Source organism: Chlorocebus sabaeus, chromosome 23 (assembly GCF_047675955.1).
Source record: "Chlorocebus sabaeus isolate Y175 chromosome 23, mChlSab1.0.hap1, whole genome shotgun sequence".
In the NCBI taxonomy this organism is placed as follows: domain Eukaryota; kingdom Metazoa; phylum Chordata; class Mammalia; order Primates; family Cercopithecidae; genus Chlorocebus; species Chlorocebus sabaeus.
The window spans coordinates 31,966,301-31,980,980 of record NC_132926.1 but is presented as its reverse complement, the minus strand read 5'-3'; the positions used below and the strand labels follow the sequence as shown (position 1 = coordinate 31,980,980).

The 14,680-nt window shown below is 53.9% G+C and overlaps 1 protein-coding gene across 1 annotated transcript in view; it reads right to left on the bottom strand.

Moving 5' to 3' along the window:
* The window catches only part of PDGFRB (platelet derived growth factor receptor beta), a 42,252-nt gene that overhangs the window by 6,637 nt on the left and 20,935 nt on the right, over positions 1-14,680 (bottom strand). The window contains exons 4-18 of the mRNA XM_008014972.3: positions 14,411-14,677; positions 13,541-13,668; positions 13,248-13,422; positions 12,484-12,676; positions 11,721-11,836; positions 10,285-10,408; positions 9,502-9,713; positions 6,295-6,389; positions 5,133-5,265; positions 4,420-4,524; positions 3,948-4,058; positions 2,744-2,903; positions 1,612-1,772; positions 952-1,070; positions 630-752 (exon numbers count right to left, since the gene is read on the bottom strand). Of these exons, the coding sequence (XP_008013163.3) occupies positions 630-752; positions 952-1,070; positions 1,612-1,772; positions 2,744-2,903; positions 3,948-4,058; positions 4,420-4,524; positions 5,133-5,265; positions 6,295-6,389; positions 9,502-9,713; positions 10,285-10,408; positions 11,721-11,836; positions 12,484-12,676; positions 13,248-13,422; positions 13,541-13,668; positions 14,411-14,677 (2,222 nt within the window). The remainder of the gene's footprint in view (positions 1-629; positions 753-951; positions 1,071-1,611; positions 1,773-2,743; positions 2,904-3,947; positions 4,059-4,419; positions 4,525-5,132; positions 5,266-6,294; positions 6,390-9,501; positions 9,714-10,284; positions 10,409-11,720; positions 11,837-12,483; positions 12,677-13,247; positions 13,423-13,540; positions 13,669-14,410; positions 14,678-14,680) is intronic.

Genomic DNA, 14,680 nt, shown 5'->3' with positions numbered 1-14,680 from the left:
GCCCTGGTCACAGTTCCCATGTCCGTCCCAGTGCTGGCCAGAGGACCAGAGGCTGTTTCTTTTCTCACTAGCTGGGGACAAGGCAGCCCCTGTCCCTGGGGAAAATCTCCAGGGTCTGAGTAGTGAAGTGGGGGAGCCAGGGACTTGTCAAGGCAGCCCCCAAGCTCTTATCCTGGCTACATTTGATCTCTGGGCCTAGCATCCCTCCATCTGGGGTTTGCTGAAAAGTGGGGAGATGAGAGACAGGCAGGAGGATCACGTTTTAACCAGACCAATCCCAGCTACTGCGTGTGACCTGCTTATCTTTCTTGCCCTGTCACTTGGGCTCCTTCCTCTGCCCAACACTGCTGGAACAACACATTTGGCCTGTTCCCCCTTCCCCCACCCTGGACCCATTAAAGCCAGCCCTTCCCACTGCTATACTTGCTCCATGCCCTCCTGGGCGGCTCCCCTTCCTGTCCCTGCACACATAGTTGGGCAGGCACAGCCCACCACCGCTGTCAGAGCAGGCCACGAGGAGCCCCACACAGATATCCCATGAGCTGCAGCCACAGTGGTCAGGAGGGAAACTGTTCCTGCGGTCACAGACACACGGTGACAGCCCCACAAGGGCCAGGGAAGGTACTCACACTGCCTTTGGAGATGTAATTCGAGTCCCGCATGATGTCTCGAGCCAGGCCAAAGTCACAGATCTTGACCAGCTTGCCCTCGCAGATGAGCACGTTCCTGGCCGCCAGGTCTCGGTGGACACACTGGGTTTGGGGAGAGGGGAGCTGAGGCCTTGGGGGCAATTGTGAGGAAAGAACCTCCATGTCAAGGGCTTTGGGAAAATGCAACACTGCCCACATGCGAGAGGCCATCCTGCTGTGCGGGTGCTCTTGGAGGATGCTGGCTGACTGGCTGACCCACCTCCCCACAGCCCCTACTGTGCTCTACCACAACCACACGTACGTTCTTGGAGGCCAGGAACTCCATGCCATTGGCCACCTGGTAGCTGAAGCCCACAAGGTCCATGTAGCTTAGCACCGGAGACTCATTGATTAAAGTTGCCCGACAGGTCCTCTCAGGGGCTGGAGGAGAAGCAGAGGGTCACCTGCTATCTTATGTCTCCTTTTGGCCCACAGGACCCCTGCCCTTTGGCTCCTGGGAAACTGAATGTCCAAGACAGGTGGCTACTCATCGCCTAGGTCTCCCCTAAAAGGAGAATGATTTCTTAATATCGAACTCAAAGTTCTCCTGCTTTATCAGTGCCCTCACTGGCCAGAAACACTTTTGGCATTAGCTCTTGGGCCACTTTTGCCCAGCCCTTGCCTGCCTGCCTCTCAGGGACACTAGACCAGCCTGGGGCCGAAGCTGAGCAGATCACTTTCCCTAGCACCACAAAAGGCCAGGTCCTCCCACATCCCTGCTCTCTCCCTCCCTGTGGGTTCTATGCATGTTTCTGGACCTACAAACAGCGGTCCACTACAGAGCAGTTTTTGCCAGGTGGCTAGCCTCAATTTCCACATCTATGAAATGGGCACGAGACTCCCTTCTTCCCAGGGTTTTTGGCAAGGCTGGGCATGTGAAGAGCATCAGCCTGCGTGGGTGTGGGGTACTGTGTCCACCCACCAGAGGGAACGTAGTTATCGTAGGGGGCCATGTAGTTGGAGGACTCGATGTCGGCATATTTGACATCTCCTTTCATGTCCAGCATGGGCACGTAGTCCACCGACTCGTCCTTGCTCATGTCCATGTAGCCACCGTCGCTCTCCCCAGTCAGGGACACATGGCTGGGGGTAAAGGAGCATCACAGAAGAGTCTGCAGGCTTTGCCTTCCCCTCCCCTCCTGCCCCTTGCCACTCATGAATTTCTTCTCTCACACACTCACTCATCCTTCAGGCTATCCCAATAGGAATGCCCATGGATCGACCCTTTTCAACCAACCTGCTGGGCCAAGCTGGGCACTGAGGCTGCCAAAATGACAGTTAGAACCCACAGAGCTCACACCCAGAGGCGATGACAGCGCCCCAGGGCAAAGGTCACAAGATGGGTGTGTACAGAGGCGCCTTCCTGTGGCCTCCCCAGCGCCACCTGGCCATAGGAGTGCCTGGCTGCAACCCAGCGTGGGCAGCCAGGAGTCACCCCGATACCTATGCCTGTAGCATCAGCTCCCCAAAGGGCTGTGGGGCTCTACACACATGTCTCTACGGGCAGGAAAAAGATGGGAAGGAAATTGATCAAAACATTGGAGAGGGCAGGAGTGAGTTTTACGGTCTTTTACGCTTTTCTGAAGCTACTCTTGTCTTTGTTTTTGTAATCAGCAAAAGAACTAAGAAATGTTCTTTTTGGAAAAGATGAAGAAAGGAGTTGAGCTCCCTAAGGGGCAGTGTGGAGGCTGGTGTGTAGAGGCTGTAGACAGGAACACAGTCTGGAGCACCGCTGCTCACATTGGGAGCTTGGCTCTCGTCTCACCACAGCCTCTGTCCCTTCCTCCATCACTGCGTGCCCGGGACTGAAGGGCAAACACCCACGACACAGGGATGGCATGTCACGTGTGTAGAGGGCTCAGCAGCACAGGGCCTGGCATCACTGTTATTCCCTCATCTGGGGTGGGCCACCTTGTAGAACAGGTCTAGCTCCAGGAGTGATTCTGTTCCCTGCCCTGTCACAGCCTCAGCTTCTCCTCCCGGACAAAGGGAGGGGAAGGAGCGGTGCTCCTCAGATATCCCAAAGATTCAGTCCCTGGCCTCCCTCCTGGTACCTGGGCAGGGGGAGCCCAACGGGCAGCGCATTGCTGTAGAGCTCCGCGCTGGGCGGGCGGCGCTTGTCGGAATGGTGCTGTAGGAAGGTGTGCTTGTTGCGGTGCAGGTAGTCCACCAGGTCTCCGTAGCGGCAGTACTCAGTGATGATATAGATGGGTCCTGCGGAGGGACAGGCTCAGGGACAGTCCCTACAGAGGCCTCGGGCATCCCCTCAAGGCCACGAGGCTAATCAGGGGCTGGACGTGGGAGAGACACTTTGGCATGACGGCTAGGAGGCTTCAGGGCCCTGCAAATCTGGGTTCTTTTCCTGCCTCTGTGGCAGAGAGCAAGGTACTGAGTCTCCCTGAGCCTTACCTTCCCCAGCTGTTAAGTGGGGTAATTAAACCCACCACAAAGCGCTGCCATGAGGATTAATGAGATGATGTCTTTATTGGCTGGGCACGTGGCAAGTCCGCAGTGTTGGCTCTTATTGATATGTTTTCAAATTAAAGCTTACTTTGGAGCCCAGTATAGAAAGCAGATAAAGGCCACTGTTTACAATAATCACTTTAGTAGTTAAATTCAACTACAATGCATTTACTTAAAGTCAGTCAGTGAGAACTTGAAGATATCTACGCGAACAAAAATTTTGAAATGAGTGATCATTGCGGACGTGAATAAGTCTATGTACCCAACATACTTCTGTATTTTGTTTTGGTTGCATAATGCTGAGGAAAATCCCAGATCTCACAATAAGCAGCTGCAAATGGTGATAACATTTTTTTTTTCAGCCTAACTGGCAATCAGAGCTTCAAATAAACACAGTTGGCCACAGAGACTTTCTTCTATGATCAAATAAAGGTAGCTCCCAATTAGCTAGCTGGTGGTCTCCAATGGTGGGCATATAACTCATCTTAATGTCATGTGAGCTGTTATTTATTAGTTTTCAAAATGTGTTTTGAAAATAAAAGCATCAGCCAACACCATGGTCTGGAAGCTGCTGGTACTGGTGACCCGACTAATCGTTCAGCCGAGAAGGTGTTGTGATGTTGTGAGTTTCTAAACCCCACCGCCCTCTGGGACCGTGCAGTGGGGGCGCTGGAGTGGGGGGGCACAGACCCTCCAGCAGGAGTGTGCTGTTGTGAGGCCTGAGGAGGCGGTAGGCGGGGCCTGGCCTTGGTGGTGGGCACTTCCCTGAGTCCTCTGGGGCAGTGGGTTCGGTACCTCCTTTGGTGCAGGCCCCCAACAGGTTGACCACGTTCAGGTGGGGCCCAAGGTGACTCATGATCTTCAGCTCCGACATGAGGGCTTGCTTCTCACTGCTGCGGGCTGTGGCTGAGGAAAATGGGGGCCCCAGGGCAGGCCCAGTTATGGAGGCTCCACAGAGGCCCCAACACAGGAGCCTATTCTGACCCTTCTGCCCCGCCCTGTGCTGCAAGACTCATGCAGCCTGGCGGGGGGTGAGCACCCACACTCTGAGGAGGGGAAGAGGCCAGGGTAGGGGGAGGCAGGCCAAGGAGGCCAGGGTGAGGAACCCTCTTTCCCAAACCAGACTCGGGAGCAGCGCCTGCTGCAGTGTGACGGTCCCTCTTGTGCCTGCTAATCAGCATCAGGCCACCCTGGGAGAGGCTAAGTGTGTGGGGAGGGGCAGGGAGAGGGGAGGGCCCAGATGTGGAGGGCTCCAAGGACTACTCACATTTAAGCATCTTGACGGCCACTTTCATCGTGGCCTGAGAATGGCTCAGGCCATGAGCTGTGGCCTCCACCACCTGCCCAAAGGCTCCAGAGCCGAGGGTTCGTCCTGGTGCAGAGATGATCCCTCAGCTCCTGGCCTACCAGGAAGCTGCACCACTCCCCCCGCTGCCCCCTTCCCCCCCACCCCCCGCCCCACTGCCACCCTTCCTGCCCAGTGAGGGGAGAGAGCCACTCTCTTAGGTCAACCTAGACATTACTGAAACCACCTTGGACTCAGGGTATTCCCTAAACACACTCCTGCAACCACAATGCCTCCCTGTCTTTCCTGGCATCTCATCTAAATCCTGCCTGCTTTCTGCCCCATCTTTAATCTCTGGAAAGTTTCTTCCCTCCCCAAGGAAGCTCGCTCCTCTGTACCCCCTCAGCTTCCCCAGCCAGACCAGGCCTGCCACTCAGCCTGTCCTCAATTCTTCCACTTTTGTCACAGAGGGGCCTGTCTCACGGGGTCACAGGATCATAGAATCTCAATGCTAGGCAGTTCCTGGGGCATTGTCTTGTCCTCACTGTACATAGCAGGAGACGGAGGACCAGAGAAGGCAAGACACCAGCCCTAGGTCTCATAGCTAGTCATGGCAAGGCTGGGACCAGACCTCAGAGAGTCTTCCCACCCATCTTGAGTCCCCACACCGCCACCTGAGGCCTCCCAGGACTGACCCAGCACAAGCTGGTCCCGCGGCAGCTCCCACGTGGAGTCATAGGGCAGCTGCATGGGGTCCACGTAGATGTACTCATGGCCATCAGAGCTCACAGACTCAATCACCTTCCATCGGATCTCGTAACGTGGCTTCTGGAGGCCCAACCCCAGGAATTAGTTATCAGAGGGGGCCTCAAGCCTTGAGGCCCATTAGGTCCATCCATCTAGGACATATGGGGCAGGAGACCCTGAGGCCCAGAGAGGGGCAGGGGACCCTGAGGCCCAGAGAGGGGCAGGGGACCCTGAGGCCCAGAGAGGGACAGGGGACCCTGAGGCCCAGAGAGGAGCAGGGGAATATTTGAAGTCACACAGCAAGTGCTCAACTGAGCCAAGGTCTTCATGGGCTCGGAGGGAACAGGGACCAAGGGGTCCCAGAGGAGGCTTCAGAACTTGGCAGACTGAGGAGCAACTGGCAGCTGAGGGCCTGGCTCATGAGAACCTCCTCTCCAGCTTCTCTCCCAGCCTTAGCTGCTCCTCAGATGGAAGTGGTGGAGCAGGTGACCCCAGAAAGTGACACCAGGTAGGGCACTCGGCTGGATGCGGATGGCCCTCCCCATGCTGGGTGAGTCAGAAAGATGTAAGCTTAGAATGTTGACATCTTAGGGTGTTGGAACCACAGGGCTGGAATTTTAGAATGATGGGATCATGAGGTGCTGCAATCCTGATTCAGGAAGCTTAAAATGTTGGAATCACAGAATGGTGAAATCTCAGAGTAGAACACTGAAATTACAGACTAACAGGATCAGAATGCATTTCAGTAGAATCACGGGGTCTCCATGGGTGAGAGCTGGAAAAATCCTGGAGCCCATGCAGTCCACCACAAAGGTCCCATGCTCCATGGCTAGGATGAGAGGAATGGTGCCTCAGCAGGACCCAGGGACTTAGTGACACAGTAGGGGAAGAGAATCCTGGATAGCTCAGGCCCGGCTCAGGTTGGCCCAGACTGCTGGGGGTACAGGAAGCTCGGACAGCCAGCATCACTCTACGTAAGTCCCCACCTGAGTTCCATGCTGAGCCCTGCGTGTGGCCAGATCACGCAGCATTCAAGGAGGGCAGAGGGGTGGAATTCATGCAAAATAGTGATGTGCCAGTCTTCACCCATTAGGCCAGGGAGGGGCTTACCTTCTGCCAAAGCATGATGAGGATGATAAGGGAGATGATGGTGAGGACCACCAGGGCCAGGATGGCTGAGATCACCACCGCCTTGAAGGGCAAAGCTGGAGGCAGAGATGAGAGCAGGCCATGAGCAAACTGGGCAGCTGCCCTCCCCTGCCCCCATCTCTGGCATCACAGATCCCTCCGTACACATCCTGTCCAGAATAGAAGCACCCACCTCCCCATTAGCCTGCGGTGTCAGACCCTCAGCCTCTCGCTCTAGGCCGCACGTTCAGACTGTCCTGTAAATACCCCATCCCCTCAGTAACTACCCCCACTCAGATCACTGCTGGCCTCCACATCCCTTCAGCACTGCCAGTCAGTCTGGCCTTGCTGCCAGAACTCTAGACGGGCTACAAATCCTGTTCTGGGTTCCAGTCCATTGCCTGGACCTCCCATTAGCCCTGGAGCCCCTGAGGGCTGGGTTTCGGCTTACCTCTCCTCTGAGTCCGCACCCTTGCTGGGGCTGCCACAGCTTGGTCAGACTCTATGCCTGACCGAGTGGCCAGTGGACAGAGTGAGTGGCCACTGACGGAGCAATGGCTGAGACCCCCAGCCTGATGAATCCAGACCTCAGCATGGAGGCTGCCTCCTCCCCACTCCACCCAAAGGGCCCAGTTGGGGTTGGGGTGGTGACGGTAGTTACAAAGTGGGGCTCACACTGGCCCTTACAAGCCTTGAGTCTCCTCCACCCTCAAGGCCTCGGCCTCTTTGCTGTGCTTCCCACTCTCCCCATCCACCCCTGCCAGATCCGCCTCTCCCCTACCCTGCCCCGCTGGCCACCCATGATGTTCCATGGAACTCATTCCCTCCTCTTCTGTCCCCAGTCTGTGCTTCTTTGCTCCCCGGGGAGTCCTGTCCCACCTCCTCCTCCCCATCCATTGCTATAACCTCAGTCCCTAAAACCACACCTGGCACATGGTAGGTACCTGGTACTATTTGTTTAATTACTAAGTGAATGCCATTCTTATGCTTAAAATATTTGGATGCAGGCTGGGCGCAGTGGCTCATGCCTGTAATCCCAGCACTTTGGGAGTCCTAGGAGGGCGGATCACGAAGTCAGGAGTTCAAGACCAGCCTGGCCAATATGGTGAAACACCGTCTCTACTAAAAATACAAAAAATAGCTGGGCGTGGTGGTGGACTCCTGTAATCCCAGCTATTCAGGAGGCTGAAGCAGGAGAATTGTTTGAACCTGGGGGTGGAGCTTGCAGTGAGCCGAGATCGCACCACTGCACTCCAGCCTGGGCAACAGAGTGAGACTCTGTCTCAAAAACAAACAAACAAACAAAGAAACAAAATTTGGATGCTTCACCATGTAATCAGTAAAGGAAAAAGGCCAAAATCCTAAAATGGCACATAAGGCAGAGGCTTCATGACTCTACCTCTTCCCGCTCCAACTTCATCTCTCACCCTTATCCATTCTCCCCATGCCTTCCTCCTCAGGGCCCCAGACCAACATCCCTCTTCTCCTCCCTCCTCCCAGTCATCACACATCTTGGTCCTGGGAAGGAAGCCTGCATCTTCTAGGCAACCATCGCTGGAGGCATGAAGGAGCCCTCTTGCAGCCATCCCAGGCCCTGTGGGCTGGTGCTCAGCTTCCCGCTCAGGCTTTAGTCACACAAAAGTGTCACATCTGCCTTGGCTCAGAGTTGGTCTTCCACTCAGGCTGTCCACACTGTCTGCCCAGATACATACTTGCTCAGAGAATGTGTATGCATGTGTGGAAGCATAGGTGAAATGAGGGGGATGAAAGAAGACCACCCATCCACCACAGGGCAGGGGACAGGAGGCAGCCCTAGATAGGCACGTGCAGGAACACGCTCAAGGACCTGCATACACAGAAACCAAAATGCCTCGCATGGCCTTTGGAGCCCTGCCTGCTCTAGATCTGCCGACCCCTGTAGCTCCATCCCACAGCACTTCCTTCCCCTTTATCTGCTGCCCTTCCAGTCCCTAAGTATCCATACACTCGATCCTCCAGCCAGATTGAGTTGAATTCCTTTCATTTCTAGGAACTCATTTTGCCTCTGGGCTTTTACACAGGCCATTCCGTCTGACTGGGACACCATTGCACACCAGGCTAACTCCTAGTCATTTTTTAGGTTTCGACCTAAAGGTCCCTTTTCTAGAATACTTTCCTGGATCCCATAGCTGGGCATGGGACCCCTTCTCCCTCCAGGCTTTGCTGCTAATGTGGTGATCCCAGGGGAAACTGCCAAGTTCCTTGTCTGCCTTCTCTCTCTGGACTATGGGTACTGGGAGGTCCAGGCAGGGTTGAACCCTTTGACCTTTATACTTCAATGAGAAGTTGGGTCCTCATATTTACTGAATGAAGAAGAAATATGAATAAATGAAGCACATGGCATACAGGTGCATGTATGCATAAGGAGGGGCAGGTAAATACACAAAAGCATCAAGACACTAGTAGGCATTGTTCATATGTGCAGAAATTACACACGTATGTGTACCTGCTAACAGAGGTACATTGTACAGCAGGCATATGTGTACGGGAATTATGCTTGTACACTTTCCTAGAAAGGTGTGCTCCAATTATATGCTTACAGACATGCACTATGCCAGTTTGCATGCATGCAAAGGAATTGTACACGCATTGCTTGTACACATGTATAGGAATTGTGTACCCACAGGTACATGCATACAGACATACACTGTGGGTTTAAACAGATGTCTGGGGATTAGGCACGCTCATGTACATGGCTTACGAACATGTGGTGGGTTTACACACATGGACATGCATAGTGCACACGTGTATGCTTATACACATACACTCTAGCTTTACAGGAGTGACTGGGGATTGGGCATTCTTCAGTACACGATTTACATATCTACACACAGAGGATTTGCACCTGTGTTCAAGGAACAGGCATGCACATTACATGGCTTACGACATACATAGAGTATATGTACACTGAAGGGCATAGTGCTATTCATATCCATGGTTTATAGACTTGTGTTTGTACGCATGTGTACCCAGATTGTGTATGCTGGAACATGTTCCTATGCATGTACACGGCAGGGTTTCACGATGCTCCTGTTTGCCCCTGGGCATGCTAACTCCTTTGGCTGCTGTGGGTACATGGGCACAGCACCAATTAGGCAGAGTTAAGGTAGGGGTTGGAATCATCAGGGGCCACCGAGGCTGGGGACTCACAGTGTGGCACCACGATGACCTCCTGCATGTCCTGGCCCACAGCGTTGCGCAGCGTGCAGCGCACCGACAGTGGCCGATCCACGTGCTGCAGACGCAGTGTGCTCACCACCTCATACTCCTGCTCCTCCTCCCAGTATGTCACGTTCGTCTCCAGCTGGCTCTCCTCTTCAGAACTGTTCCCCAGCAGCATGGGCGGCAGCTCGCGTGGACATCTGCCAGGAGAGCCGGTAGGGTTGCCTGCCAGCCCCTTCCCCTTGCAGACAGGGAAACTAAGGAGAAACTGGTGGAAGGAGGCAGGACGTGTCCAGTTCCTCTGTCCCACTGCCTGGTTCCGAGCGGGCTCCTCCTGTGCTCCCTCTACTGGTCAGCAGGGGGTGCTCCCAGCCCAGAACTGACAGTGCTGATTGCAAAATCCATTCTTACTTGACCCTCGGGGTCACACAGTGTATGGGGTAGAGGCAGAACCTGCACTGAATCCTGCCTCTGTCCACTACATTGGAATCAGCCTGGCCAGGAGTGCAGAACTGATCTACAGGGCCGGTGAGGTCTCTGGGGCTCAGACCCTGCACTTTGCTAGGCCAAACTGCCCAGGGGTAAAGGTAAGGAAAAGCGACTACTTAGGTCATACAGAGTAGGACCAAGAAGGTGGTGACCTGGCCTCCTACGATGCAACGCTATGCCTGTAACAATATGCCAAGAAGAACGGGTGGGACTAGATAACCTTCACGAGTTTTTTCTAGCCAGCTGGGGGACCCTGGGCGACTGAGGCCCGGGTCTGCTCACCTTTTGAGGTCTCTGCAGGCAGACCAGATGATGTTCGGCTGGGGCATGCCCCGGCCACGACAGCGGACTGTCTGTTCCCCGCTGTCTGGGTGGCTCTCACTTAGCTCCAGCACGCGGACAGGGACTGCATGGAGAAGGCACTGGGTCAGGAGGCGGGAGAGTCAGGACAGTTAACAGGACAGGTCCTTGGGGAGGACCTGACCCAGAGTCCCTCTTGTGGGAGGAGGGATGTAGACTGCAGGTGAACATTAAATACCAGGAATCAGTGTGAAAATCAATGGGTTCGCTACTGGGTACTTCAAAGGGAACGCCTCAGCAGGGTGCTAGTCTGTCTTTAACATCTCTCTGAGACTTGCTAATCTTCCCTTTTAACAAAGGGAGCCTAGGCCTCAAGCTCAGAGCCCTGGGCCACCAAGCTCATGAAGCCAGCATTTAATAGCATTGTTTGATCTTCTCTGAGTTTATTTTAGGGGTTGCTTTATATTTATGATATATGATGCCAATTTTCCACCTACAATAGAAAGGTTACATTTTGTCTTTCAAAATAAATTTATTTTTAGAAAGTTAATTGACAAAACATTAAGTCATTATCATGTCATTCCTCTGCTCAAAACCCTGCCATGGCTCTTCACTTCAGTCATAGTAAAAGCCAAAGTCTGCAGCAGGCCCGCAAAGACCTATTCGATTTGCCCTTCTCCCAGCCCCCACTGCCCTATCCCCATTCCGACTTCATCTCCCACCTCTCTCCTCACCAGTCCTGTTCCCACCACACAGGCCTTTCAGCGACTTCTCTGGCCTTTGCACTGCCTGAGGTACCCTTTCCCCAAATATCCATTGAGCTAATGTCCTCACCTTCTTCAAGTCTTCATGCAAATGTCACTTCCTCAGCTCTGATCACTGTATCAAATGTGCAACTCTCACCATTACTTTGCGCCCCACTCTCAATCTTCCCTACCCGGCCCCTGTTTTTCCTCTCCCACCGTGTTAGTTACCTTCTAACCTATGTAATTTGCTGGAGTTTGCCTCCCTACTGTTAGTGTTTGTCTTCCCTTACTCGGATGCAAGCTGCACAAAGGCAGGGAGGGAAGTTCAAGAACCTTGAACAGACAGGCATATGGTAGTTGCTCAGTAAATACCTACTGAGTTAATAGTACAGTATAAGTGGAATGTAAGAAGGAAACATCATGGCCTTGGTACCTAAGCGCCTGAAGTTTTGGAAACACTGACCTAGCCCAGTGGCCTCCTTATACAGCTGAGGAAACTGAGGCCCAGAGGCCAGGTTCACACGGCAGTGGGTCAGTGGCTTAGAATTCATCTCCTGAGTTCCAGGGTCTCTCTCCCACCCTCCTAAGAGTGGGTGGACAGTGCAGGAAGGGAGAGGGAATGGGAGCAGGGAGGGGAAGCAGAAGGGACATGGGGAGGGGCGTGCTCATCACCATTGATCTGTAGCTGGAAGGAGAGCTGGACCTCAGCGTCCTCATGGAAGGCCCGCATGGTGTAGTGGCCAGCCTCTGCCACCTTCACCCGAACGAGTGTCAGCTCTGACACATACCTGGGGAGCAGGAAAGGCAGCTGTCAGTCGGAAGGCCTCTTACAATTCTCCCCACCCTCCTGGTATAAACAGGAACAAGGACCAGGGAGCGGAAGAGCTTGCCAAGGTCATCTAGGCGTTGGTAGCAGAGCCGGGACTCAAACCCGGTCTCATAAATCCTCACCCATAGGCAGTTCCCCTAAGCCAAGAGGGAGGGTTGAGATGGACTGTGGGTGGGGGTGGGGAGCATTGAAGGGAAAGTCCTATTTCTCTCCCCTTCAGACAGGTGGACACTGCTCCATCCTAACCTGTCACAGTCTCTATTGGCCAGGCAATCTCTAGCCACAGGGATACCACAGGCCATGAGTGGTCTGCCTGGCACCCTCTTCCCCAGTCATCTGACCGTTTACTTCTTAGCTGCTACTGCTGGCCCCACCCATCACAAGCACAACTAAACATCTGGGTGATCATCTGACCGGCGTCTGTTTCCTCCACTAGACCAGGAGCTCGATGAACTGTCAGCTCTGGTCGCTGCAGCATCCCCAGCGCCTGGCACCTAACATGCTCTCAGAAAGTTGGGCCTAGGTTTGTGGCTGAAAGCCAAGGGCTGCCTGGTGGCTGCAAAGAAAAATAACTTCAAGAATGGGGTGGGAGAGCGAGCTGCTCACCGGGTCTCTGACACATTGCGCGTGGACAGGGCGATCTCGCCTGCGCTGGAGTCGCCCAAGGTGCGGTTGTCTTTGAACCACAGGACGGTGGGCGGTGGGTAGGCCTCGAACACTACCTGCAGTGTCCGGCTCCGGTGCAGCTCAGCAAATTGTAGTGCTCCCACCTCTCCCAGGAGCCGCACGTAGCCGCTCTCTGCAAGGGGTGACCATCAGGGGTGGGGCCCTGGGGGCAGGGCTCCAACTGAATCCCAAAGGAGGCCAGCCTATGAGGTGGGGCTTCAGGCCTGCAGACCCTGCTGGCCATGGAGTTTCCCGAGCTGAGGTTGAAATTGGGCTGGGGATGGGGCCTGGAGAAGGGGCCGAATTTGGGGCTGATGTGGATGTCGGGGCTGGCTCCCAGGTAGGGACTAGAGTTGTACTAACAGTTCTCTGTTCTGGGTCAGTAATGTGGCTGATTCTGGGACTAGTGATAAAGTTGAACTAGTGGTAAGGTTGAATTTGGGGATGGGGCTTCCTGGACCTGGGATGGCAGTTGGGAGTCAGGTTGGGGCTGGGGCTCTGGCTAGTCAGAAAGTCTAGGTTGAGATAGGGTTGGATTTGGGGTTGACACTGCATTTTGGTTTGGGTTTGTCTTGGTATTGGGGTTTTGGTTGGCATAGAGGCTAGCTAGGGCTGCACTGGAGTGTGGCTGACTATACCCCGGGGCTGTGACAGGCGGTGGGTCCAGCTCAGACTGGGGGTTGGGCTGAGCCCAAGGCACGCACCAACCACAGTAATGTTGATGGCCTTTTCATCCTGATGGTCGTTCACACTCTCTGTCACATTGCAGGTGTAGGTCCCCGAGTCTTCTAACTCGGCACTGGGGATGTGCAGGATAGAGCGGATGTGGTAAGGCATATCCAAGAGGAAGTCGGTCACCGGCTCCACCAGCCGCCCACTCTGCAGCGACAGGTTGGGCAGGCCCCCCAAATCAGGAGGGGCCGGGGGAAATCAGTTTGCAGTTCAGATATTCACCCCTGCCTGGCCCACCTCCAACCCCTGCCTGGCCCCACATTACTTCTTTGCGGGGGTACGTCCACTCGAAGTTGACCACCTCATTCCCGATCACAATGCACATGAGGGTAATGTTCTCACCCTGGCGGACCACAGTCTGCACTGCATTCACAGAGACGTTGATGGATGACACTGGTGGAAAGAGATTGGCTTAGGGCTGGGGAAGTCACCACCAGCTACCACTTCAGCCTGGGGATAGGGTAGGGGCTAGAGAGGGAAAGGATGACTGATGTAGAAGATTCATTCATTCAACAAATATTTACTGAATACCTACTACATGCCAAGTACTATTCTGGACACTGGGGCAACAGTAGTGAACAAAATGGACAAAATCTCTCTTCTTATGGAGCTGATGTTCTAGAAGGGATAACAGACTGGAAATCAAAGTACACTCTGGAGATCTACGTACGGGAGAAATGTATTGAGCACATACCATGTGCCAGGTACTCTCCATCTTTTATTTTATTTAATCTTCACAATGATCCTATGAGGTAGGCAGTCATTATTATACCCACGTTACAAGAGGGGAAGCAGGCTCAGAGAGATTACGTGCTTTGTGTAAACTTACTCAGACGGGAAATAGCAAAGCTGGGATTTCGACCCAGCTGGCTCAGAAGCTCGTGCCCTCACCAACCATGTTACACAGGCCAGCTCTGCCACTGTCGAATTCTACGACAGAGGACAACCTCCATCCTCTCTCTCTGCGCCTGAGTTTCCTAATCTGTAATATGGGGAAAACACTATCTCCCTTCCAAGGCTGCGGTGAGAATCCACTGGGAAGTGGAGTCTCACACTTTGTAAACTGTAAAGGGCTATTGCTCTGTGGAGGGTTATACTTGCCTGGGCTGAGCATCAGGCCAGAAAGGGGGCTCACCCTGGAGTCTGTAGACATAGTAGGCATCGGAATCCACCTCCCTGTCCCCAATGGTGGTTTTGCAGATGTAGCTTCTGTCCTCAAAGATACCAGAAAAGCCACGCTGGTGATCGTAGGGGACAGGCAGTGCAATGTCCCCTTTCTTCTCGTGCAGTGTCACCACCAGTTGTGGGTCTGTTACTCGGCATGGAATGGTGATCTCAGTTATTTCCGTAAGAAAGATGAATAGTTCCTCGGCGTCATTAGGGAGGAAGCCCACGGTTGGATCTG